Raw genomic sequence first — 26,020 nt, forward strand, 5'->3', positions numbered from 1 at the left:
TGAGAGTGCCTGAATCTTTTGTAAACAAAGTTTGGTATTTCACAGTTGGCATGACCCATTACTTGGCCGGTCAGAAAATGGGCTTTTTGTTACATTTTCCACTCTATTTACCCTCCGGTGACTGGTTCTCAGCCTTCAAACAACCCTTTTTCAAGACTTGTTTAATTTATAAGATGGATTCCTCATACAAAGAAAAGAATCTGAAAAGCGGCCACATGAACGGTATCTGAATAGGCAAGGTGCACCCAAAAACATTTTGTTTAGCGACTGCTGCAAATCTAAGGAATACTGGAAATGAGACTAAAGGGCTTTATCAGATGCACGAAACTGTACTTTCAGCATTTCATTTTTATTGCACATCCCAATAAGATTTGCTGTACAATTCTAAATAGTGTTTTATTCAGTAAATGTGTGTCTGATTTGTTACTGTTAAAGTTTTCTTTATGCTGCAATAGAATAAATTACTTGGGTGGTGATATCCCAAGCCCAGTCGATGGCTGAAATCTCCCTTCTTCTGTTTCATTAATTCCCCTCTTCACCCCAAAATTTTAAACTTGCAAACCAATGAAACTAGTTCATATCCAAGTTTGGTAATTGAATGATATATCCTATTTTACAATATCCATCGTGCATAGTAAAATATTTTATAGATGCATTACAGGTTTTTCTTTAAAGAAACAGTTTGCTGGATCTTATTGAATTTAAAATGTATTCTTATTTGCAATGGTAAACTAAGGTAAGTAATTACAACTAAAATCTAAATCAAGGAGCAGAACGTTTGTGCAAGTGTGAGTGTAAAATTAAACAATAAAAAGGGGGGATAGAAACTTAAATCAAGCAGGAGATATAAAAGAGAATAAAAATGCTGAAGGAATAGAAAAACTAAGGTGTGATCGGAGAACAAAAATAAAAGGCGATCGATTAAGGTGAGGAATGAGAAAACAATAATCTAGCACTGAAAGAACAGGGACCATGGAGAGGATACAGATGAGACACAAGAACTTTGCACTGTTAGAAGGAAGTGATGATATCATCTCCTTGTACAGAATAAAATATGATGGTTTAGGGATTCAACAGAACAATTTAATAAAGTGAACATGAAATTCCATCGTTAATAAACTATACACAGTAATAATTCCTGTCACTTTTTCTGTAAAGCAATACCAGAATTAAAAAAACAAACAGAAAAGGATTGAAACACACAGCAAGTCAGTCAACATCTGTGGAGCAAGTAGACAAGTGAACATTTTGCCTGTAATCCTTCGTTAGATTCTGTTGTGAATTGTTAGCGTTTTCTGTTGTTGTTTCAGATATCCAGCATTTGCAGATTTTTGCTTTTTACCAGAATGATAAAGTCCTCTTGAATTGAAGCACTGGGGAAGCCTCCGGCAAATTAAATACAGTGCAAGCCATTGCAAGACTAGCATCTCTACCAGGCAACACCAACATTTTTATACCTGCCCTATCTAAATCAAAGGCATTACTGGATAAAAAAAAACATACACATTTCCTGCTCTGATATGTTTTTGTTTCTAAAATGCTACTTTGTTAAACATCCCCAGATTCCTCTGAAGATTCAGCTGTTCAAGACAGTCAGTATCTCCACAGGCCAAGGGGATCTTTGGTTTGAGGCCAAGTCCATGCGAGGTTCGCTAATATCACATGGCTCCAGTTGGGGTGGAGCGTAGAATGTGTCAGTATAAGGGGTGTCTCAGTTGTGTGAGGCGTACTGGTCGGGCTGGATGCTCTTTACCATTCCGTCATTGTTCATAGGTTTATATGTAACCTTTAGGGCTGCTGACCAAGGGCCGTGCGGCTCTTTGTTGGCCGGCATGGACACGATGGGCCGAAATGGCCCCCTTCTGCGCTGTCAATTTCTATGTTTCTATCAGCCAGGATGGTGGCCTGAGTGGCCTTGGTTAAATGAAGGAAAATCGGACATGATTCCACTTTGTGATCACAATCCAATAACTGCTGCTGGAAGTGTGCACCTGTGACACTGGATGAGGACATTTAATGGATCAAGTAGCCTACCACTGCTTAAGCTATCACTTGAAGAATTGACATTTGGGTAAGGTACGGGAGAGTTCACTACATTTATGTAGCCAGACGCCATCAAAGAGTCAATGTCTTCAGAAAAGGAAGGAAGAAAAATAGTGGTGAAAAAGCAGAACAAACACAAAGAACCTTAACTTAAAGAAAGGAGATTGCACGAATTGACACTGGAAGACGACTCACTCACCAGGTATAACAGGGTGATTTTACTAGGTCACCAGGAAAATACTCCTTTCCCTTCCACAGACAGGGGCATTCATCAGGCTTAAAGCACTCATCTTCATGTTTCACAAGGCTAGTAAAAGTGCGAACAGATGAAATAAAACAGTTAATTTTACAGATTGATGGCCTTTCACTGCAACAAAATGATGGTGTTAACCTACATGTCACTTAGGTGTAAAGGTATTTTTTTCACTCAGTTGAATCCACTTAATTGTCCTTTAATTCAAAGCGCACCATTATAAATGTCAATACCTCAAACATATACTAGACAATGGTAACACATATAATAATCTGTAATAAGAATTGAAATTTACAATGTATTGCTTCTATTTAAATTTAGGCTAAGGATTAATATTTAGCATTGTGGAATAATTCATAACAATCTATTTAACATTAAGTTCAGCTTCCCTGCTGATTCAATTCCTGTTTAAAGGGGAACTACCCTATATTACCTTACTTTAAAAAAAATACATTTGATTAATTTACTCCAATACAATTTTGGCTCAAATATTCCTAACCACACTTCTTGTGCTCTGGAGAAATCCAGCCTGAAATTTTACAATTTGTTTCAACATGAGGAACACAGCATTCTTGTGCTGAATGGATTTTCCAGGATTAATATCTATCACAGGTGCGGCAAATTATCGGAAATATTGCTCCAACTGACCTACTACAAGGTCACTTTTTGTAAGCACATCCTCTAAGCGAACCCATTTAGGACACCTCTGTATTGCAAACCTGTCAGATTCTCAATACAAGTACCTGTACTGCATTGCGTTAATCTTTGGTTAAATTTGGTAAATTGATTTCTAACTCTAGAATACTTGTCATGTACTTGGACCAATTAGTGCTCCATGGTCATATTCTGTTGGAGGAATTAATAATCTGACATTGAGGAATAAGCAAAAGCATTTATTTGATGCCAGGTTGTTGAAAACATTATCACCTTTAAATTTCTGTACACTAAAATCAATGTCTCATTCTTGGGTCAGCATCTGAGTCTGTGGATACTGCTTTGGATAAACTGGGGAAATAATGGCCAAGATTTTGCGATAGGATAAAGGTGAGGCTATCAGTACTCAATGTTATTATGGAATAAATCGGATAAATGAGAGTAAACTAGCAAGAGACATAAAAACAGATTGTAAAAGCTTCAGTAGGTATGTAAAAAGGAAGAGATTAGCAAAGTAAATGTGAGTCCCTTACAGGCAACGAGAAATTATAATGGGGGAATAAGGAGATAGCAGAGTCATTAAATAAATTTGCATCTGTCTTCACGGAAGAAGATGCAAAAAGTATTCCGGAAATATTGGGAAACCAAGGGTCTAGTGTGATTGAAAAACTTAAAGGAATTAGTATTAGTAAAGAAAAATACTGGAGAAATTAATAAGACTAAAAGCCTACAAATCCCCTGGACCTGATGGCCGACATTCCAAGATTTTAAAAGAGGTGGCTAAAGTATTGGATGCATTTGTTTTGATCTTCCAGAATTCTAGAATGGTCCCCGCGGATTGGAAGATAGCAAATGTAACCCCGCTATTCAAGAAAGGAGGGAGAGAGAAAACAGTGAATATAGACCATTTAGCTTGACATCTGTAGTAGGGAAAATGCTAGAATCTATTATTTGTCATCATCATCATAGGCAGTTCCTCGAAATCGAGGAAGACTTGCTGCCGCTCTAAAAATGAGTTCTCAGGTGACTGCACAGTCCAATATGGGAATTACAGTCTCTGTCACAGGTGGGACAGACAGTGGTTGAAGGAAAGGGTGGGTGGGGAGTCTGGTTTGCCGCGCGCTCCTTCCGCTGCCTGCGCTTGGTTCCTGCATGCTCTCGGCGACGAGACTCGAGGTGCTCAGCGCCCTCCCGGATGCTCTTCCTCCACTTAGGACGGTCTTGGGCCAAGGATTCCCAGGTGTCGGTGGGGACGTTGCACTTTATCAGGGAGGCTATGAGGGTGTACTACTTGGAACTCCTACCTGGCAAGCGAGCCCCAGGTGGGCAGAGGAAACATTTCAAGGACACTCTCAAAGCCTCCTTGAGGGTGTCCTTGAGGAGGCCCTCAAATCTATTATTAAGGACGTGGTAACAGGATACATATAAAATCATAATATGATTGGGCAGAGTCAACATGGATTTATGAAAGGGAAATCATGTTTGATAATCTGAAAGATTTTTTTCAGGTTGTAACTAGCAGGGTAGAAGAAGGGGGACCCAGTGGATATATTATATTTGGATTTTCAAAAGGCATTCGATAAGGTGCCATAAAAGAGGTTGTTACACAAAATTAGGGCTCATGGGATTGAGGTTAATATTGAGGCTTGGATTGAGGATTGGTTAACAGACAGAAAACAGAGAGTAAGAATAATCTGATCATTTTCGGGTTGGCAGGTTACAACTAGTGGGGTACCGCAGGGATCGGTGCTTGGGCCCCAGATATTTACAATCTATAATAATGACTTAGATGAGGAAACCGAATGTAAAGTATTTAGTTGGGGTAGTAAGTTGTGAGCAGGATGCAAAGAGGCTGCGAAAGGATATAGCCAGGTTAAGTGAGTGAACAAAAACATGGCAGATGGAATATAATGTGGAGAAATGTGAAGGTAGGAAAAATAAAAAAGCAAAATAATTTTAAATGGTGAGAGATTGGGAAATGTTGGTATTCAGAGGGGCCTGGGTGGCCTTGTACACGAATTGGAGAAAGTTAACATACAGGTACAGCAAGCAATTTGGAAAGCAAATGGTATGATAGCCTTTATTACAAAAGGACTGGAGTATAAGAGTAAAGAAATCTTAGCGCTTTGGTGAGACCATAGTTTTGGGGCTGAAATTGCCCCGCTCCCTGTTTGGGGGCGGTAACCTTCCGGGCCCAGGCCTTTTACCGCCTGGGCCAGAAGTCCCACCCCCGGTGTGCAATTGAGCTTTGCGCCCCTCAAACGAGGTGGAGTTCTGTCTCAGGCACTCCACCTCGTTGGAGGGGCGCTCCCGGGACATCAACGCGGCGCCAAGTTCAGAGTCGAGCTGAAGAGGTCAGCGATACGCGGAATCTCCGGTGGCGCGCTACAACGCCCCTCCCCTTTCAGTTATAGGGGAGGGCCACTGCGCACTCTGCAGGCACTTTGGTGGCCGCCACTGGGCCACCAGAGACACGCTCGATTGGGCCAGTGGCCCGGTACCAAAAAGGAGTGCTGGGCTGCATGATGGTGGCCCAGTCGAGGCGAGGGCCGCCATGGTCGGGTCATCCGAAGAATCAGACAACAAAATAAAACGGCAGCCCGGGGCTCCCTGGGCGGATGTCAGCGCCCCGCGAAGCTGGTGCTGACATCAGCCTGCACCAGCCTTGTGGCCCGCGGTGCAATTACCCCCGCGAGCCACAAGGGGATCGGCACAGGGTGCATAGGGGTCGGCGCGCACACCGATGACATCATCGCTTGTTGTGCGCCGGCCCAGGGTGCAAAAAAGGTGAAATTACGATCCCTTGGTCTCTTTACCTATGTCAGGATATACTTGCCTTAGAATGGATGCAATGAAGGTTCACTCGATTCCTGGGATGAGAGGGGTGTCCTATGAGGAGAGATTAAGTAGAATGGGCGAATATTCTCTGGTGTTTAGAAGAATGAGAGGTGATCTCATTGAAATGTGTCGGGCTTGACAGGGTAGGTACTGTGTGGCTGTTTCCCCTAGCTGTCGAGTCTAGAACTAGGGGCCAACGTCTCAGGATAAGGGTTCGGTCATTAAGGACTGAAATGAGAAGAAATGTCTTCACTCAAAGAATTGTGAAGCTTTGGAATTCTCTACCCCAGAGGGCTGTGAATGCTCAGTCATTCGGCTGGATTTTCTGTTTTGCCGCTTTCGGGGCGGAAAGGTTACTGGCTGGGGAACATCTGCACTCTGGGAGAAATTTTTCCCATCTGTGCCCTGCGCCAGGGGCGCAGCATGAAGGGAGGCGTTGTACAACTTTCATGGCGCAAAAATGGGAACCTCACTAACTAAAGTGCAGGGCCAGGAGCGCTCCGAGAGAGGCCTTGCGGGGGGGTGACCCTGTTCCAAAAACAATGCCCACGCCATCACAACACAAATCGCTGCAAAAAAAACCACCAGAACTTACATTTTCTGTACTTTATCTACCTCACCATCGCCGGCGTGGCTGGAACACTCTGTTTTACCTGACGGTCATCGCAGAGCTACGCTTCGGGGCGTACGGGTTGGGCGTGAGTCAAAACTCGCGCCGGTGTCACAAGGCGAGGCGTTGCACATCCAGCGCAGCTCTTCCTGGGGGTGCTCCTAAGTGCCACCGCAAAACCCAACCCGAAGCTCCCGACCAGCCCTTGAAGACTTTGCCATCCCATTTCTCGCCACTCCGGGACGAGACCCGGAGCGCAAAGGGCCCAAAAATCTAGCCCATTGATTGAATATTTCAAGTCAGAGATCAATAGATTTTTGGATATTAACGTAATCAAGGAATGTGGTGATAGTGCCATGATCTTATTGAATAGCAGGGCAGGCTCAGAGGGCCATATGGCCTACCCCTGCTCCTATTTCTTATGTTCTTATACAGCATAACCCTTGCCACTGGACCAAGACCTAGCTCTGTCAAGCCCGTGTGGTGGCTGGTGTGCAACGGCCACCACAAGTTAATAAAATCCACGCACAGGCATCTTCCACCCTTCAAGATGTAGTTCAGGACCTGGAATATTAGGTCCTTCATTGAAACACCTGTGAACTCATCCTTTTTTTTGGCGTGGAAGCAAGTTATCCTCGCTTCGTGGGACTGCCTATGATGATGATATAGCAACTTCCGGTATCTGCACGTGCGCAGTTAAACTCGGAAATCTGGAAGATGCTGTCTCATTTGCCCTGCACATCCATAAGCTTCACTCCACCGGTACCTCGCCAATAAAAAACATGAAAAGCGTGAAGTTGCAGTACTTACCTACTAAACGTGCTAGAAAAAGTTGGGGCTGATGCATTCAGGTGTAAGGGAATTTTTAAACAGTGTGTTTTAGCTCTCTCTCTCTTTTAATCTCATCTTCCTTTGAATTAAATATTCTAATTTATAATTCCTGGTTTAGACTCTGCAGGGGAAATTTTAAGATCAACGAGTGAGTGGGTTTGAGAATGGATGGGTCGGTAACAGTGCTGAAATTGACAGCGTGTCGGAAAGCCAGCTCGAACCCGCTGATTTCCGCTTTTTGCTGGAGTGTGTTCGGCAATGTGCGAGAAACCCCCTCAGGAGAGGCGGGTTACTAATTAAAAGCAATTAAGAGGTACTTAAGTGGTAGTTAACAGGTTTTTTTTTTTAAACAGGGGTTTTCAACTTTCACTGTGGATCCGCGAGTTTCCCGGCTTCCTGGAACTCGCCAGTGAAAGCAAGGCGGGAACACAGCAGTAATTGAGGGGGCTGAACAATGACAGGCATAAAGAGACCTCACACCTGTTTCCGTGCCAAAGTGAAAGGCTTCTGCCCACAGCACTTGTTCTGAGAGTTTGCTTTCAGTACTTTGCAGGTGATTTCTATAGCTTTGGATGTGACTTTCACTACATTGGGAAGTCACTCTCACTGCTTTGGAGGTTTGTGCGTCTGACCTCCACGCTAAATCAGTCATATATCAGATCAGCACGGCTGCCGCTGATGCTGTTTTACCTTGGAACTTGGATGAGGACCAAGCTGAGCACCAGCATCAACCGCACCAGCAGCAGCGCACATTGCTGCCCGGGTTAGAATCCACCATTGCAACATTTACTACGGTTGCACCACTGTACCCATCCAGTAGCCACATGCTGAATACACCCTCCCACCTCCCCCAGCACAAAACAGCCCTGACATCAACAAAGCATCCTTTACACAGACACCCATTGCTCAGACACAAGTCTAGTCTTACCATTCATTAGGACTGAGAAGGCCAATTGGCAGCCTCCAGGCAAAAATTGGCAAGACTGGAACATGGTGCAAAGAAATAATCTGGATTAAAACTTATACATTATCTTATTATTGTGACATGTCGAACACACCCATGTGCATACACTTGTGCAACTTAAAATCTTTCATCTTCCTTTTCCTCTATCTCCTATGACATGCAACCCTTGTGGCTCCAGCAGAGGTAGAGGCAGGCTGCTCACATCCCTGCTTTGATTGCTCAGATGCTCTTGGATGACATCCTCTGGGTTTTGGAGCCTGTGATGGCCCTGCCAAAGTCTGCTCCACCTGCACCTGTTGCAGGGGCAGACTCAGCCATCTGGACAGGAGGCAGCATGTGGGGTTCTGACTCCGGTGGGGGGGGGGGGTGGGGGCAACGGCTGAGAAGCGGAAGCACTTTGAGCAGAGCCCCCACTTCCATGCTTCCATGTCCTCTTTTCGCCATCATCCCACTCACGGCCCACCTGCACTTCCCTGTTAGCAATGAGCTGGTGAGCACTTTGCTGCACACCAGTGGGATGGATGAGCGGCCAAGGCTAGGTTTTTATCCATCCTAGTTAGGGTGACAGTCATGAGTGTGCAAGCTGTTGGTGAGAACAAGCATGCACTTGTTTGACGCATTTGCTGCTCCATGCAGGTGGCCGCTCTTTCCATGGATGAACACATCATCGCCAAGGCCTGCAACAACATGCCAGTCATGCTCGAGATGGACTCCTCCATTCTCTCTGCAAGCATGCACATCGTGGCTGTAAATCCTGCCAGAGCCTCACGCACTTTTTGCTGCTCCTCCGGAATCATCCTCTTTGTCGACGGCCCCCAAGGTTCGGCATCTGCGTCCAGCTGAGCACCTTGCACCCTCCGATAAAAACTCTCCACTGCTGTCCCTGTCTCCACCATCTGCTTGTGCTCACATGTGATCTGTGGAACACCAGATGGCAACATTCTCTCTGTATCGATGATCCCACCGACGTGTGTGTATCCGCGCTGGTGCATGGTGTACATGCGTCGTGTGACGGTGCACCCTCAGAGTTAGCGACCTCCTCTAAGAATTCAGCTTCTTCCTCTGGCTCCACCACCTGTTGGACACTTGATGGGCCTGTTGGAGATTAAAGACATGAATTAGAACTGTCATGGTAAGAATATTTTAAGTTAACATTATGCACATGATCATATTTCACTGGCTGCTGACATCAAGTCAACATGAGTGACTGTTGTATGCCATGTGGCTGTGAGATATTTAATTCTATTACCAGGTAGCTGGGAGCTCCTCATCTCTCCATCTCCCACCGCCAGGCTCGCCAACACTCCGTTTATTTCAAGTGCCTCCTTCTCTGCAGCTGTGAGCATGGCGATGGCTGGAGGGCATCCTCCGGTTCTCTGGCTCTCCCTGGTCTTCTGTGCTCTCTTCTCCTGCAAGGAAAGAAACCAAAGACCTTTGAGTGAGAGTGATGGAATGAGTGGAATGGATGGATGGACGATATCGGTTGAGGGTGACTATGAGGAAGAGGCGTGACATTGCATTAAGATGAGGGTGACTGCCAGTGGTGGATAGTTAGATGGGGATGTGAGGAAGTGCATAGACAGAGAGGGATGGGTGCATCTGCAAGGTACATTGGTATGAGGAGTGATGTACAAGGGTAGGCTTGGGATGGCAGAGTGAGGGGTTTGAGGTGATACGCACATCAGGAAGTAGTCGAATGTGCCATTGAACTCACCTTTCCTGCCCTCATGAAGTCATTAAATCTCTTCTTGCACTGTATCCAGGTGCGTGGCACCACACTCCTGCTGCTAGCCTCCTCTGCTATTTCCAGCCTTCTTCATCAGTGAGGCTGGCTTCTTCCTCCCATCAGCAGGGAATAAGATCTCCCTGCGGGCCCTTACACTTCACAGTGTGAGGTCCAGGGAGACATCAGTAAAGCGAGTGGCAGCTTTCGAATGTTGAGACTACATTGTAATCACCTACCCTTCTTTGTCCCACCTCCACAATCCTTCAACTGTGATCTTTGCAGTATTCCTTTAAACACCTCAGCTGAAATAGACCCATGCGCTAATTGGTCGGGAAACACGGAAGTCAGATTCTAATGCAGTGGCTGGGTTATAAAGCCCCCGACGGACATGCTGCGGTTTCCCGTGCATTACCGGACTCCCCCACCCCCAGCGCATTGCCAGGTAAATATTCTGGTCTGCATGGCTCAATGAGGATTCTTCAGGTTGAAGAGACTCACTGTTGCTTGACCTGCTCAAACATGCCACAGATCCCCAGTGGACAGCGTGCTAAAAAGGATCTCCAGTAACCATAAGTTACAGCTCAAAAATCCATGAAAAGCCAGTGGGCAGCTGTAAGCATAATAAACAGCAAGTCCTTTTCCTTCGCTGCTGAATGCAAAATGTGGGCTAGCGTATCCAAGGCACATTTAGAGCAATAACCAATTGATGGATAAACAAATACGTATTATTTTTCTTTGCCTTCGTGCTCATCAAGGTGAGAGATATATTCCATTTTAAGCCCTGAGTATTGGCATCAAGCATTCCACAGGTGATGTATGGCATGTTTAAATGCAAAGTCTATCTCCCTTTATGCTTCCCCAATCTCATAGGGGTTGGGGCAGAGGATAGAGGAGGTGGGAGAGATGATGCACCAGTCCAGGATTGGACAGGCTCAATGGACCATTCGACCTTTTCCGGTACTGTTTTCATACATTTCCTATTTAATGGCAAAATCAGTGGTGACTGGTGTTAAAACAGTGAGGGAGGGGGGCCAGGAAAGAAAATGATATGTCAGTTGTGCCAGTTTTCCACCTTTTAGAAAGAGTAAATTAAATATTTAGCTAGATTTATTAAGAAATCAGCCTGCAAATTGTTAAGGTCAATTAAGTAAAGCCTCGATAGTAATCCGGCAGTAAAGACCTGTGCTGTGTCCCAGTGATTTTAAGGAGAATGACCCAAGGTACTTCGTGTTTACCTGCTGGGCTGAATTATTTCAATAATGGACTGCCAAGTTGTTGCAGTAATATCAGCACCTACAGAATGAAGATTAGCAGGAGAGGTACAGCCACAAAACAAGAGATAGGACAGCATCCTGGCAGCTGGCTATACAAATAAATTCAGTCCTGGGTCTGGTATTTTTGTAGTGTGCCTTCTTGGCTCTCCTTTACAACTCCTGGGCCCACTTGTGTTGCTCAAAAATCTCCTCCTTCCCCAGACTGATATGCGACTTCCCCAGACTGATATGCGACTTCCCCAGACTGATATGCGACTTCCCCAGACTGATATGCGACTTCCCCAGACTGATATCCCACTTCCCCAGACTGATATCCCACTTCCCCAGACTGATATCCCACTTCCCCAGACTGATATCCACCTCTCCTTGTGCCCTGCTGATCTTGCAGCCATTTGGAGCTATCATGCTTCTCTTCCTGCCCACCCATATGGCTACCTGGCTGCTTGCTGGCTCCCCACAGGTGATCGACTTTCAGTCAGAGACTGAACTCAGTGAATCCTCCTGTAATGACTCAAGAGTCTGGTTGCTGTAAACTCACTCAGGTGGAACCTGATCCATCTTTATTCCAGCCCAAGAGTGCCAGCGTGACAAAGACACACAGCTTATATACAGGAGACCAAGCGCACATGCCACATGCATACAGCCCGATGACCTCCGACCACGGCGCCCTCTGATGTCTGGTGACCCCCAAGCATTAATACATAACACTTCCCAATACATAAACCATGGGAAACCCAGTAGCCTGTTTAAAAATAGTGCAAACAACATGAATGTTCTGTTATTTTCATAGCTTTCTACACATACGTTTCAGAGGAACAAAGATAAAAATGATTTAACTCTTAAGAAAATATCAACTGCTCATAACTCTAGTGGTTTCCTCAGAACAATTGACAGCATTGTGAAGCATAAATTCTTGTTCCACATTGCCCTCAAGTGATTTATAAAACCTTTTAGATGGATTATTGATGTCCTAGATTAAATTTAAAATTATATACTGGTGGTGCTGATTCACCGGATTTAATTTATGATCAAGATATCATAACTCATCCAGGTCTATGATGCTCAAGTCTTATTGGCCTTCCACACTCGATAAATGCATAGCAAAAATGTTCAAAAACTGTAGTTTCTCTTTACAAATACTGCCTGACCTGCTATGTATTTTCAGCATCTTCTGAATGTATTCCACTATAATTGAAGCCTGCAATGCATCACACAAACATTATTTTTTGTAAAATTAAAAATTCCAACATCCTGCTCTGCTATCAAAATCAGAGATTGTATAATTGGAGAGAGTTAGCAAGGCAGGGATGCTGGATCTAGCAGGTAAGTGGAAAGGTACTTACTTCTTGGATCGAGCAGTCCTCTCCTTCCTTTAGTTGCCGGGATAAATTTAAAATTATGCTTAAAAAAAAAAGCACGCAGCCTCATTATAATATTTAAATGGGCGGGTTGGGGGTCGGAATTCAGATTTTTAACACTTTAATCTCCCACCCGACCCAAACCCACCTGCTTTTTGGGGGTTAAAATCTCCCCATTGTTACATTCATGCTAAAACTAATAGTTAGATTTATTTACAAGTAAAATGTTATACAGAAGCAAGAAAGTCCTAGCAAATTATTGAAAGCATAAAGCCTTGGAAAATAATTAAATCTGTCCATAAGGAGTTAAAATACCTTTTTTGCACAATTAATTATGTGATAAGGCTTTTGGATAAAATCTTTTGTAAGCCTTTGACAATGCAATGTTTGTGTGTGGGTGTGGGTCATCATCATTATAGGCAGTCCCTTGGAATCGAGGAAGACTTGCTTCCACTCTTAACATGAGTTCTTAGTGGCAGTACAGTCCAATACGAGAACCACAGTCCCTGTCACAGGTGGGACAGGTAGTCGTTGAGGGAAAGGGTAAGGGGAAGGTGGGACTGGTTTGCCGCACGCTCTTTCCGCTGCCTGCGCTTGATTTCTGCATGCTCTCGACGATGAGACTCGAGGCGCTCAGCGCCCACCCGGATGCACTTCCTCCACTTAGGGCGGTCTTTGGGCCAGGGACTCCCAGGTGTCGGTGGGGATGTCGCACTTTATCAGGGGAGGCTTTGAGGGTGTCCTTGTAACGTTTCCTCTGCCCACATTTGGCTCATTTGTCATGGCGAGTAGAGCGCTTGCTTTGGGAGTCTCGTGGCTGGTCGTCGTATGTTAGATCACAGAGTCCTCGGGGGTAATTTTCCGGGGGGTCAGCAGGCACATTTGGTGGTGGGTCAGGTGGGAAAAGGGCACGTGCCTTTCCCAAATCTCGGGTCTGTCAGCATTGAACAGACTTGACACGCAGCAGTGGAGGAGAAAATTGAGCCAATTATTGGCTGGTTTAGAAGCCCTTAACAATGATATTTTGCTCACCTTTTAACTTTAGCAGGTCACCCACAGATGTCACGCTGCTCCTGGACCGCGTCTGTTCATCTGAGGCGGAGGATCAGTGACCATTGAAGCAGATGATTGGTGACAGGGTTAAAACTTGTATAAAACCTCACACCTGCACACTTTCCAAACACAGAGGCCTATTGGTTTCTCCCCTTAGAAGACAGATTGTGCTTTATGCCGGCCGCAAGTCTTTGTAGCAAACTCTCCAGCCAGGCTCACCTTATTGCACCAACCTCGCTCATCTTTGACAGACTGCTTCTGTCATCTCAACTTCAACTGGTCTCTACTCGAGAGTTTAAACTAGCTTGGCAGGGGGATAGGAACCCGAGAACAAATTCAATCGGGAAGGAATTAAAGCTGAAATTGCAAAGCAAGAATGTAGAAAGTGAATCTATAAGACAGAGGAAACAAGGGTTAGTAAGTAGTAATCAAGGAGGTCTTCCTGTGTTAAATGGTATATACTTCAATGCAAGGAGTATAGCTAATCAGACAGATGAGCTGAGAGCAAGTTTGAAGATGACACTAAAATTGGCTGTGTGGTTGATAATGAAGAGGAAAATCATGGACTGCAGAAGGACATCTATCTACTGGTCAGGTGGGCAGAACAATGGCAAGCGGAACTTAATTAGGAGAAGTGTGAGGTAATGCACTTGGGGAAGGCTAATAAGGAAAGGGTATACACATTAAATGGTAGGCTACTTAGAAGTGTAGATAAACAAAGGGACCTTGGAGTGCATGTCCACAGATCTCTGAAAGTTGCAGGCCAGGTGGTTAAGAAGGCATATGGAATGCTTGCCTTTATTGGCCGAGGCATAGAACACAAGAGTAGGTATGTTATGCTTAAATTGCATAATACACTGATTAGGCCACAACTGGAGTACTGCGGCAGTTCTGGTTGCCATATTATAAGGATGCAATTGCACTGGAAAGGGTGCAGGGGAGATTTACGAGGTTGCTGCCTGGAATGGAGAATCTTAGCTAAGAGGACAGATTGGATAGGCTGGGTTTGTTCTTCTTGGAACAGTGGAGACTGAAGGGAGACCTCATTGAGGTGTACAACATTTTGAGGGGCCTGGATATAGTGGATAGGAGGGACCTATTTCCCTTGGTGGAGGGGTCAATTAAGGTGGTTGGTGGAAGGCTCTGAGGAGATTTGAGGGGAGGCTTCTTCACGCAGAGGGTTGTGGGGTTCTGGAACTCACTGCCTGGATGGTAGATGCAGAAACCCTCACCGCATTTAAAAGGTGCTTGGATGGGCACTTAAAGTGCCGTAACCTGCAGGGTTATGGACCTAGAGCTGGTAAGTGGGATTAGACTGGATAACCTCTTGTTGGCTGGCGCAGATACGATGGTACGTACTGCAATGAATTGAATACGGCCAGGTTGCTCTCCTGGATTTGTTTCGATCGCCTGGATGGGTTGGAGAGGAATTTTTCCAGATATTTTTCCCCAATTAGTCTGGGTTTTTGTCTGTTTTTTTGCCTTTCCCAGGAGATTGCATGGCTCCAGGTGGGGTGGAGTGTAAAATGTTGCGATATCTGGGGTATCGCAGTTGTGTGGGGCGGACTGGTTGTGCCATTTTTCATTTTCCCAGTTTTATATGTAACCTTCATAGAAACATAGAAACATAGAAAATAGGTGCAGGAGTAGGCCATTCGGCCCTTCTAGCCTGCACCGCCATTCAATGAGTTCATGGCTGAACATGCAACTTCAGTACCCCATTCCTGCTTTCTCACCATACCCCTTGATCCCCCTAGTAGTAAGGACTTCATCTAACTCCTTTTTGAATATATTTAGTGAATTGGCCTCAACAACTTTCTGTGGTAAAGAATTCCACAGGTTCACCACTCTCTGGGTGAAGAAGTTTCTCCTCATCTCGGTCCTAAATGGCTTATCCTTTATCCTTTGACTGTGACACCTGGTTCTGGACTTCCCCAACATTGGGAACATTCTTCCTGCATCTAACCTGTCTAAACCCATCAGAATTATAAACGTTTCTATGAGGTCCCCTCTCATTCTTCGGAACTCCAGTGAATACAAGCCCAGTTGATCCAGTCTTTCTTGATAGGTCAGTCCCGCCATCCCGGGAATCAGTCTGGTGAACCTTCGCTGCACTTCCTCAATAGCAAGAATGTCCTTCCTCAGGTTAGGAGACCAAAACTGTACACAATACTCCAGGTGTGGCCTCACCAAGGCCCTGTACAACTGTAGCAACACCTCCCTGCCCCTGTACTCAAATCCCCTCGCAATGAAGGCCAACATGCCATTTGCTTTCTTAACCGCCTGCTGTACCTGCATGCCAACCTTCAATGACTGATGTACCATGACACCCAGGTCTCGTTGCAGCTCCACTTTTTCGAATCTGTCACCATTCAGATAATAGTCTGTCTCTCTGTTTTTACCACCAAAGTGGGTAACCTCACATTTATCCACATTATACTACATCTGCCATGCATTTGCCCACTCACCTAACCTATCCAAGTCGCTCTGCAGCCTCATAACATCCTCCTCACAGCTCACACTGCCACCCAACTTAGTGTCATCCGCAAATTTGGAGATACTACATTTAATCCCCTCGTCTAAATCATTAATGTACAGTGTAAACAGCTGGGGCCCCAGCACAGAACCTTGTGGTACTCCACTAGTCACTGCCTGCCATTCTGAAAAGTACCCATTTACTCCTACTCTTTGCTTCCTGTCTGACAACCAGTTCTCAATCCATGTCAGCACACTACCCCCAATCCTATGTGCTTTAACTTTGCACATTAATCTCTTGTGTGGGACCTTGTCGAAAGCCTTCTGAAAGTCCAAATATATCACATCAACTGGTTCTCCCTTGTCCACTCTACTGGAAACATCCTCAAAAAAATTCCATAAGATTTGTCAAGCATGATTTCCCTTTCACAAATCCATGCTGACTTGGACCTATCACCTCTTTCCAAATGCGCTGCTATGACATCCTTAATAATTGATTCCATCATTTTACCCACTACCGATGTCAGGCTGACCGGTCTATAATTCCCTGTTTTCTCTCTCCCTCATTTTTTAAAAAGTGGGGTTACATTGGCTACCCTCCACTCGATAGGAACTGATCCAGAGTCAATGGAATGTTGGAAAATGACTGTCAATGCATCCGCTATTTCCAAGGCCACCTCCTTAAGTACTCTGGGATGCAGTCCATCAGGCCCGGGGGATTTATCGGCCTTCAATCCCATCAATTTCCCCAACACAATTTCCTGACTAATAAGGATTTCCCTCAGTTCCTCCTCCTTACTAGACCCTCTGAACCCTTTTATATCCGGAAGGTTGTTTGTCTCCTCCTTAGTGAATACCGAACCAAAATACTTGTTCAATTGGTCCGCCATTTCTTTGTTCCCCGTTATGACTTCCCCTGATTCTGACTGCAGGGGACCTATGTTTGTCTTTACTAACCTTTTTCTCTTTACATATCTATAGAAGCTTTTGCAATCCGTCTTAATGTTGCCTGCAAGCTTCTTCTCGTACTCCATTTTCCCTGCCGTAATCAAACCCTTTGTCCTCCTCTGCTGAGTTCTAAATTTCTCCCAGTCCCCGGGTTCGCTGCTATTTCTGGCCAATTTTATGCCACTTCTTTGGCTTTAATACTATCCCTGATTTCCCTTGATAGCCACGGTTGAGCCACCTTCCCTTTTTTATTTTTACGCCAGACAGGAATGTATAATTGTTGTAGTTCATCCATGCGGTCTCTAAATGTCTGCCATTGCCCATCCACAGTCAACCCCTTAAGTATCATTCGCCAATCTATCCTAGCCAATTCACGCCTCATACCTTCAAAGTTACCCTTCTTTAATTTCCGGACCATGGTCTCTGAATTAACTGTTTCATTCTCCATCCTAATGCAGAATTCAATCATATTATGGTCATTCTTCCCCAAGGGGCCTCGCACAATGAGATTGCTAATTAATCCTCTCTCATTACACAACACCCAGTCTAAGATGGCCTTCCCCCTAGTTGGTTCCTCGACATATTGGTCTAGAAAACCATCCAGGAAATCCTCCTCCACCGTATTGCTTCCAGTCTGGTTAGCCCAATCTATGTGCATATTAAAGTCACCCATTATAACTGCTGCACCTTTATTGCATGCACCCCTAATTTCCTGGGCTGCTGACCAAGGGCCGTGTGGCTCTTTGTTGGCTGGCACGGACACAATGGGCCGAAATGGCCTCCTTCTGCGCTGTAAATTTCTATGTTCTATGTTTCTACTTCATCAGGATGAGAACCATTTACACTGTCACCTTGGCCCTCAGAAGCTGACCATGATGACCCTAAGAAACCAGTATCACCAGGCACACCAGCAGCACTAAGAACACCAACCTTCTCCACAATCAAGTGATGCTGCACAGGACACAGGTCATCAGCACCCAACCGCTGCATGGGACACCAGGGATGGCCTCACCATGGCCAGATTTACTTCACTTGGCACTGCACACCCAGGCTGCCACATGGTGCGATAGGTTGGCACCACCCCACACCAACACCATAAAGCATCACTCCAATTTCCATACCATTCCTTTCACACATATCAGCATTGTGGGGGCGGGGGCAGTGGGGAGGTACAGTTATGTCTCACCATTCAATGCAACTCACTAAGCCCCTTCCAAAGCTGCACACAAATCTGTCCAAGAACACAGTGTTGAAAATAAAGGTTTCAATGTTTGACACTACATTAACAGAAACATTACATGAACATTGGTGATAACACCCAAGTGCCCACCCTTGTGTGTTGTTAGTTGGTATGATTGGACTAGGATGAGGGTGAGTGTGAGGGGTGGCTAGTGAGATGGGGAAGTGTTAAGATAGATAGAGAAGAATGGGTGGAGGTGCAAGGTAAGTTGGTGTGATTAAGGATGTGCAGGAGTAGGGTAGGGAAGGCAGAGTGATGGGGATGTGATGAATGGCACAGCAGAATGAGGTTGAGGTTGCAGTAACGCTTCCTGATCTACTGAGATCATTAAAAGGTTTGTGCCACTGCAGCCAGGTCTTCCTGACAACATCCCTGCTTGTGCCCTCCTGTGCAATGTGCGTTGGTGTCCTGGGGAGGTATCTTCTGCACATAGGGAGGTTCTCTTCCCTTCCTGTGTTATGTGAATCCCTCCATAAGCATATGGAGTGACTCACGGGAGAGCCTGGGTGCAGCCGTGCACCTCTGTGCAGTGCGTGTCAGTGTTTGCGGCACCTCAATGCTGTAGAACACTAACAGCACAACTGTTAAACTGAATTTGCGCATGGTCCCTTTAAGGAAATCAGCTGATGACGCATCAAGAAGTGACATCATCAGATCCGCTTCCTTCAATTAGCCGGGAAACGTGATGGGTGGGCTTAACAAACCAAACCAGAGGAAAATCATTTTGGACAGCGTTCTGGAGCCAACAGCGAGGTTGAGATCTGCCATCGACTTTGCCTGCCACGGACCCGCCAAGGTAGGGGAAATCGTGGCCAGAATTTTTGAACTTCCCATAGAACAAAATGGCCTTGAGAGTTCAGCATGTAATGCATTTGACAGTAAAGCTTGCATCCTCTGATACTTGCCAGTAATTAAAGTCATTTCTATGTCTGACTGGCAGGATTTGAAATTTACAAATAAAACTACTTGTTATTCTTCAACGGCCCAATTTAGAACCACATATCTGTATCGTGACTAATCTATAGATATACCTGCATCTTGCAGACAGCTGAGCTCTAATTTTCACTTTTTAAGGTAAATATGGAAAGACAGTTTTGAACTTAACTCTTGCAACCAAATTTCACCTGTAAACCTATGATCATTTTTAATTTAAGTTTCAGTAATTTAACATAGGATTCCATCACAGCACAATATGACTAGAGCATTGATGGGCATAGAGTAATCATTTTGCTTTCATTTCTCAAAATAATATTAAAAAATAATGAGTTTTAGCAACATGTTCAGGCCACAGTGACGTAAGAAAGGTTTCTGTGAAGTGTCTCTGAGCACCGTATGCTTTGTTTCCAATTCAATTTTTTGGGAATAATTTCTTGATAACCTAGAAGCATCCAGTAGCATTTCATTCCCACTGGTGTATAACTCCAGGACTGAGAACTGTGTTCAAAGAAAATACAGCACATTCACTGAGCTGCAGAAGACGAGAGTTTCATCTGTGTTATGTTACACTACAGATAGCATAGATGTTAACAGATTCCTTTACCAACAAGCCAAGAAGACAGATTAATTTCTGTGATCAAAGGATTTTAAACAATCCACCATTCACCCTCTCATTGAGGACCAGATTAAACACTTTCCAGAAAGCAGTGAACATTAAATCTCAGGTTCATATCAAACAAAACTGATTTGTCAATCAAAGCACAAATTATGATTTCCTGAAACTGGAGAGACTACTTTTGCAAAGTAAAGTATGAACATGCAGTTATGTTCAGAGGTCTTTGCCAGCTTTATAATTTGCTGCATAAAGTTCTTTCCATTAGAGTTTGTTGTTAAATCCTGACTCCTCCCCCAATGTCTTAAGGGGTAAATGCACTGACTGGTGTATCTCGAAGGCATGCAATTCCAAAGTTCAGTTCCTGGTTTGTTCCAAGTTAGCTAATCTTAGCCAATGCAGTAACTGGGAATGTTGCAATTGGTCTCAGCATTACTGAACGTGAGAGGGGGGAAATTAGCCAGTATTCTCATTATTGAATGCTATCTAGTAACATCTACTGGCAAGTGCATAAGTGGGGATATCAGGCAAGGACAGCATGGACTGTGCCGTGAATAGCCTGCTGCCCCTCACTATCTTGGTTCATATATGAAGATCGGCTCCTGAGCAAGGTACCAGCAAGGTAGCACCCGCGCAACCGTAGACCCTGATGTATGCAGAGGTAAAAATGTTCAGTGCTGTGATAACCTTCATTGCCGCTGGCAGTGCTGTCCTTGTGGTCAATGCTGTCTCCAAGTCAGATTCTAATAAACAGTATGGGGGGCAAATTGGCCTGGTTTGCGCCTCCCGTTAGCGCCTCTGGGGTGCACTGAGGTTACCCATTGGGCGTGACAAAATCACTGACACCCGCGAACTTCCCTAGTGGGTTTGTGCTGGTTCTAAAACTTAATGCTCGATCTCTTGCAGCCCGAAGATCATGACATCATCTGGTGCGCAGCACCCATTTACCGCCCCGGATGTAAAATTCGCTTCCGCCCCTTGCAGCATTGTCGGGCATCAACAACGGCAGCTGCGGGAGGTGTTGTCACCTCGGCTGGCCGCTTGGGGAGCGCTAATTAAAGGCAGTAGTGGTCAGGTAGGCCAAAATTTAATTATGTCCAAAGTCTGGTGTATTTTGATTTTTTTTCGAGCCCGCGATTGCTCAGTCTTGCACTCTCAGAGTGCTTGGGGCTGCTATAGACATAGCGCGGGTGCCATGGCCCGACACAGAGAGCAGTAAAACCCAGTTACCCCAGCATTGGCTCTTCCCTTTAAGCGAGGGATGGAGCCTGCAAAACCGGCAGCGCTGTACAGAACATTGCACAGCGCTCTGCCGATACCGCCCCCTTTAGCGCTCTAAGGGAAGTGGTTAGCGCTTGATTTAGCACTCCACTTCCCCCTTGGAGCACTGAAACGGAAGTTCCCGGCAGAATCAAATCTTTAGCACCCGCCGATACTTTTGCTCTCCTGCAAAAGTTATTGCCTCAAACGGGGTGCAATGCAATTTCTAGCCCTATAACTCAGTCACTGACCTCCTAATAAAACAGCCTGTGTAGGCAATTGTCCAAGAATAATTCCAGGGCTTGCACTTATGGTTCCATTGGTAAGGGCACGTGTAGGCATTCCATTTCTAGTACAAAGGAACATGTTGCACATCCTTACATTTATCCTCTTCTTCCTCTCCCCAAACAGTCAGACAGAAGAGCATCCATAGCAATTCTCACATTTAAGGTTTAGATTGTAACAATCAAAAGTTCAGCTTTAAGTATTTACTTCATGAAAGGTCAGACTGTCACTGACCTTTATCACTCATTTTATATGACCTGAGCAAGTTGAATTCCCAAGAAGAAAATTGGGAAATGCAACAAAGACTAATTTTCATTACAAAATGAAAATTAGTCTTTGTTACATTTCCCAATTTTCAACATGTAAATTAAGTCCTCGTTATCATCATCAAAGGCAGTCCCTCGGAAGACTTGCTTCCACTCTTAACATGAGGTGGCTGAACAGTCCAATACGAGAGCCACGGTCCCTGTCGCAGGTGGGACAGATAATCGTTGAGGGAAGGGGTGGGTGGGACAGGTTTGCCGCACGCTCTTTCCGCTGCCTGCGCTTGGTTTCTGCATGCTCTCGGCGATGAGACTCGAGGTGCTCAGCGCCCTCCCGGATGCACATCCTCCACTTTGAGCAGTCTTTGCCCAGGGACTCCCAGGTGTCAGTGGGGATGTTGCACTTTATTAGGGAGGCTGTACATTTTGTATGACAGCACTTCAGACGAGTCTAAAATGCTTGCATTTCAAGCAACGATTTGGTGAAATGGATTCTCACCCAATCTGCACTGGTGGGACCAATCCTGCGGGCCAGATAAGAGCGTGGGTATTATTTCAGAGGAATTTTCTAAAGAAGGAATGTCGTAAATTAGTTTAATTCTTTAAGTTTTATATATTTCTTGACCTCATCCATCTGTTTTGGGTATAAATTTTCTTGGTAATTAAAGGCTCCCCCTTGCAACAAGCAGAGGTTCAATGTTCTTTCCAGCAGGTAGCCACAAATCCTGCACCACCATAGTTCGGATAGTGGAGCAGGAACGTCAGAATTCCAGAACCTATTTCTTTATTTTCCAGGAAGCAGTCAAAAAGAATCGCCACATTTTTCTGTGAAGAACTCTTATAAACCTCTTTATAATTTATGTTAATGCTGGTGTGAATGAGAGTATGTCTCTCTTCTTGCAATAACGTAATTTCAGACTCCGTGAGCAATGCTGTTAATCCATCCACCTCTCTAAATAGAACATGTCAGTTTTCTATGTAGCACGCACTTCCTGGTCATTTCACACATTTATTTCCTGTGCCATGATTTCGTGTCACACCTACTTCCATACCTATCACACCTGAGTTTTACCTTTAACCGATATACAATAAGGTATACATACTTACTGGTACTTTCATAATAAAGGATGAAACTGAGTACTGTGTACAATGAGCAAGTGTGACCTTAGCTCCTTTAATTAGACTCCAGAGTGCAGGTACCTCGTGGGTGGCCTGCTTATATACTGTGCTCCCAAGGGATGCTGGGATCCCTTGGGACTCCAACAGATAGGCCCTCTGGTGATAGTGTGATACAGGTTGCAAGGGGTTAAATACATAACACTTACCATTGTATTAACATTTCAGTTAGTCCAGCCCCAGGTAAGCTGCTCCTCCTCCAAAGTTTATCTCCCAAGATAATTTTTCAACATGGCACTGCAGACACATTCACATTTTAAATTCTCTTTACCCATGTTCCCAATAACTAGCTTTTTTTGTTTTATTTTAATTATAAAATTATTTTCATTTATTTTCTAGACTTTCACTTCCAAGAGGCTCTAACCTACCCACTTACTTTCTTTTCCCAGACCTGTCTCTCCTCTGAACTCTCGGGATGTTAGACTAAGGATACTATAATTCCCATCAAATTTGGCACCTCCTGCATACTTGCACAATCTATTCTCTGCCCTCGGCCCTCAGGCCATCCCTTCCTGCTGGGGATCTTTGCCAGTTGCTCAGTCCTAGGTGGCCCTAGTCCAAGCATTAAGCCAGGAAACCTGCAATTTCTATGCAAATTGCTTATAATGCTGTGGTGAAGTTCGGCAAGCCTGAGGAAACATATAAAATTATGACGGGATTGGACAGGTTAGATGCAGGAAGAATGTTCCCGATGTTGGGGAAGTCCAGAACCAGGGGTCACAGTCTAAGGATAAGGGGTAAGCTATTTAAGTCAGAGATGAGGAGAAACTTCTTCACTCAGAGAATTGTGAACCTGTGGAATTCTCTACCACAGAAAGTTATTGAGGCCAGTTCGTTAGATATATTCAAAAGGAAGTTAGATGTGGTCATTACGGCTAGAGGGATCAAGGGGTATGGAGAGAAAGCAGGAATGGGGTACTAAAGTTGCAAAAATGATCAGCCATGATCATATTGAATGGTGGTGCAGGCTTGATGGGACGAATGGCCTCCTCCTGCACCTATTTTCTATGTTTCTATGTTTCTATCATAGGAAGGTCAGGATGGGTAGGCCGGGGGCAAAGTAAACAGCAAAGGATGGCAGTGGCCTGATGCCTATAGAGGTGGCAACTGAGTAATAAATTAACTAAATATTACATAAAGTTAAAGTAAGAGATTCAAATTAAAGACATTTTGCATAAACTTAAATTAAAATATTAGAATAACTTGCTTGCAAGGATCAAGAAGTGTAAAATAAATGTAAAAATGTAAATATTTGCAGCACTATTTGGAGCAATGGACTTAGGAGGTGCAGCTTGGAGGAGCAGCAAGATGTTAACGAGGACTGAAAGCTAAATGTAATTATAAGTATACATACTTTACAGCTAAAAGTAATGCACAGGGGTTGCACCCTGGCATGACAAAATCACGTTACAGGAAATAAGTGTGACAAATAGGAAGTATGTGCTAGGCACAACTTTAAAAAAAGAAAGACTTGCAATTTTATATAGCGCCTTTCATGACCTCAGGAGGTCCCAAAGCACATTACAGCCAATTAAGTACTTTTGAAGTGTAGTTACTGTTGTATTATATCTCCAGGCCAGGTCCAAGACCACCCCAACCTCTGTCGTCGAGCTACAGTACACGGACGACGCCTGCGTCTGCGCACATAGAGGCCACACTCCAGGACATTGTCGACGTATTGACTGAGGCGTACGAAAGCATGGGCCTTACGTTAAACATCCGTAAGGCAAAGGTCCTCCACCAGCCTGTTCTCATCACACAGCACTGCCCCCCAGTCATCATGATCCACGGCGCACCCCTGGACACTGTGGACCACTTCCCATATCTCGGGAGCCTCCTATCAACAAGAGCAGACATTGACAACGAGATCCAACACCGCCTCCAGTGCGCCAATGCAGCCTTCGGTCGCCTGAGGAAAAGAGTGTTGAAGACCAGGCCCTCCAAACTGCCACCAAGCTCATGCTCTACAGGGCTGTAGTAATACCTGCCCTCCTGTATGGCTCAGAGACATGGACCATGTACAGTAGACACCTCAAGTTGCTGGAGAAATATCACAAAAGATGTCTCCGCAAGATCCTACAAATCCCGAGAGGACAGGCGCACCAACATCAGCGTGCTCACTCAGGTCAACATCCCCAGCATTGAAGCACTGACCACACTGGATCAGCTCCGCTGGGCAGGCCACACAGTCCGCATGCCAGGCACGAGACTCCCAAAGCAAGCGCTCTACTCGGAACTCCTTCATGGCAAATGAGCCAAAGGTGGGCAGCGGAAACGCTATAAGGACATCCTCAAAGCCTCCCTGATAAAGTGCAACATCCCCACTGACACCTGAGAGTCCCTAGCCCAAGACCGCCCTAAGTGGCGGAAGTGCATCCGAGAGGGCACTGAGCACCTCGAGTCTCAACGCCTAGAGCATGCAGAAATCAAGCGCAGGCAGCGGAAAGAGCGTGCAGCGAACCAGTCCAATCCACCCCTTCCCTCAACGACTATCTGTCCCACCTGTGACAGTCTGTGGCTCTCTTATTGGACTGTTCAGCCGCCAAAGAACTCACTTCAGAGGTGGAAGCAAGTCTTCCGAGGGACTGCCTATGATGATGATATTATACACTGAAAAAAAACATAGGAACAGGAGCAGGCCAGTCAGCCCCTGAAGCCAAAACCACTATTCAATTAGTTCATGGCTGATCATGCAAGCCATGATCCTCACCAACGGATCCACCACAGACCCAATATATATGCGGACCAGAGTCAAGCAAATTGTGTCATCGCACCAACGTTCTTCTCGATCTTCCTTGCTGCAATGCTCCATCTCACCCTCAATAAACTCCCCGCTGGAGTGGAGCTAATCTACAGAGCAAACTGGAAATTTTTCAACCTGCATCACCTCCCGTCCAGATCCGAGCTCATCCCATCCTCTGTCATTGAATTACAGTATGGAGACGATATTGTGTATGGAGAAAGAGTCAGACTGAACACTGTGAGGTCAAAGTAAAGTGTGACCTTAGTCTTTTATTGCAGGTCTCCAGAGTGCCTCTCCAACCTGTGAAGCCTCCTTAAATACCTGTGCTCCCAAGGGATTATGGGATCCCTTGGGACTCCAGGGGATGAGCCCTCTGGTGGCTGTAGAGTAAATACAAGTCCACATATATAACAGACGACATTTGCGTTTGCGCACACTCGGAGGTTGAACTCCAAACCATGGTCAGCACCTTCACCG

General features: G+C 45.1%; 1 protein-coding gene across 1 annotated transcript in view; it reads right to left on the reverse strand.

The window, feature by feature from the left end:
- otog (otogelin) overlaps window positions 1–26,020 on the reverse strand; it is a 350,354-nt gene that overhangs the window by 186,506 nt on the left and 137,828 nt on the right. Inside the window, exon 21 of the mRNA XM_070898763.1 lies at window positions 2,243–2,350. Within this exon, the coding sequence (XP_070754864.1) occupies window positions 2,243–2,350 (108 nt within the window). The remainder of the gene's footprint in view (window positions 1–2,242; window positions 2,351–26,020) is intronic.

Source organism: Pristiophorus japonicus, chromosome 14 (assembly GCF_044704955.1).
Source record: "Pristiophorus japonicus isolate sPriJap1 chromosome 14, sPriJap1.hap1, whole genome shotgun sequence".
In the NCBI taxonomy this organism is placed as follows: domain Eukaryota; kingdom Metazoa; phylum Chordata; class Chondrichthyes; family Pristiophoridae; genus Pristiophorus; species Pristiophorus japonicus.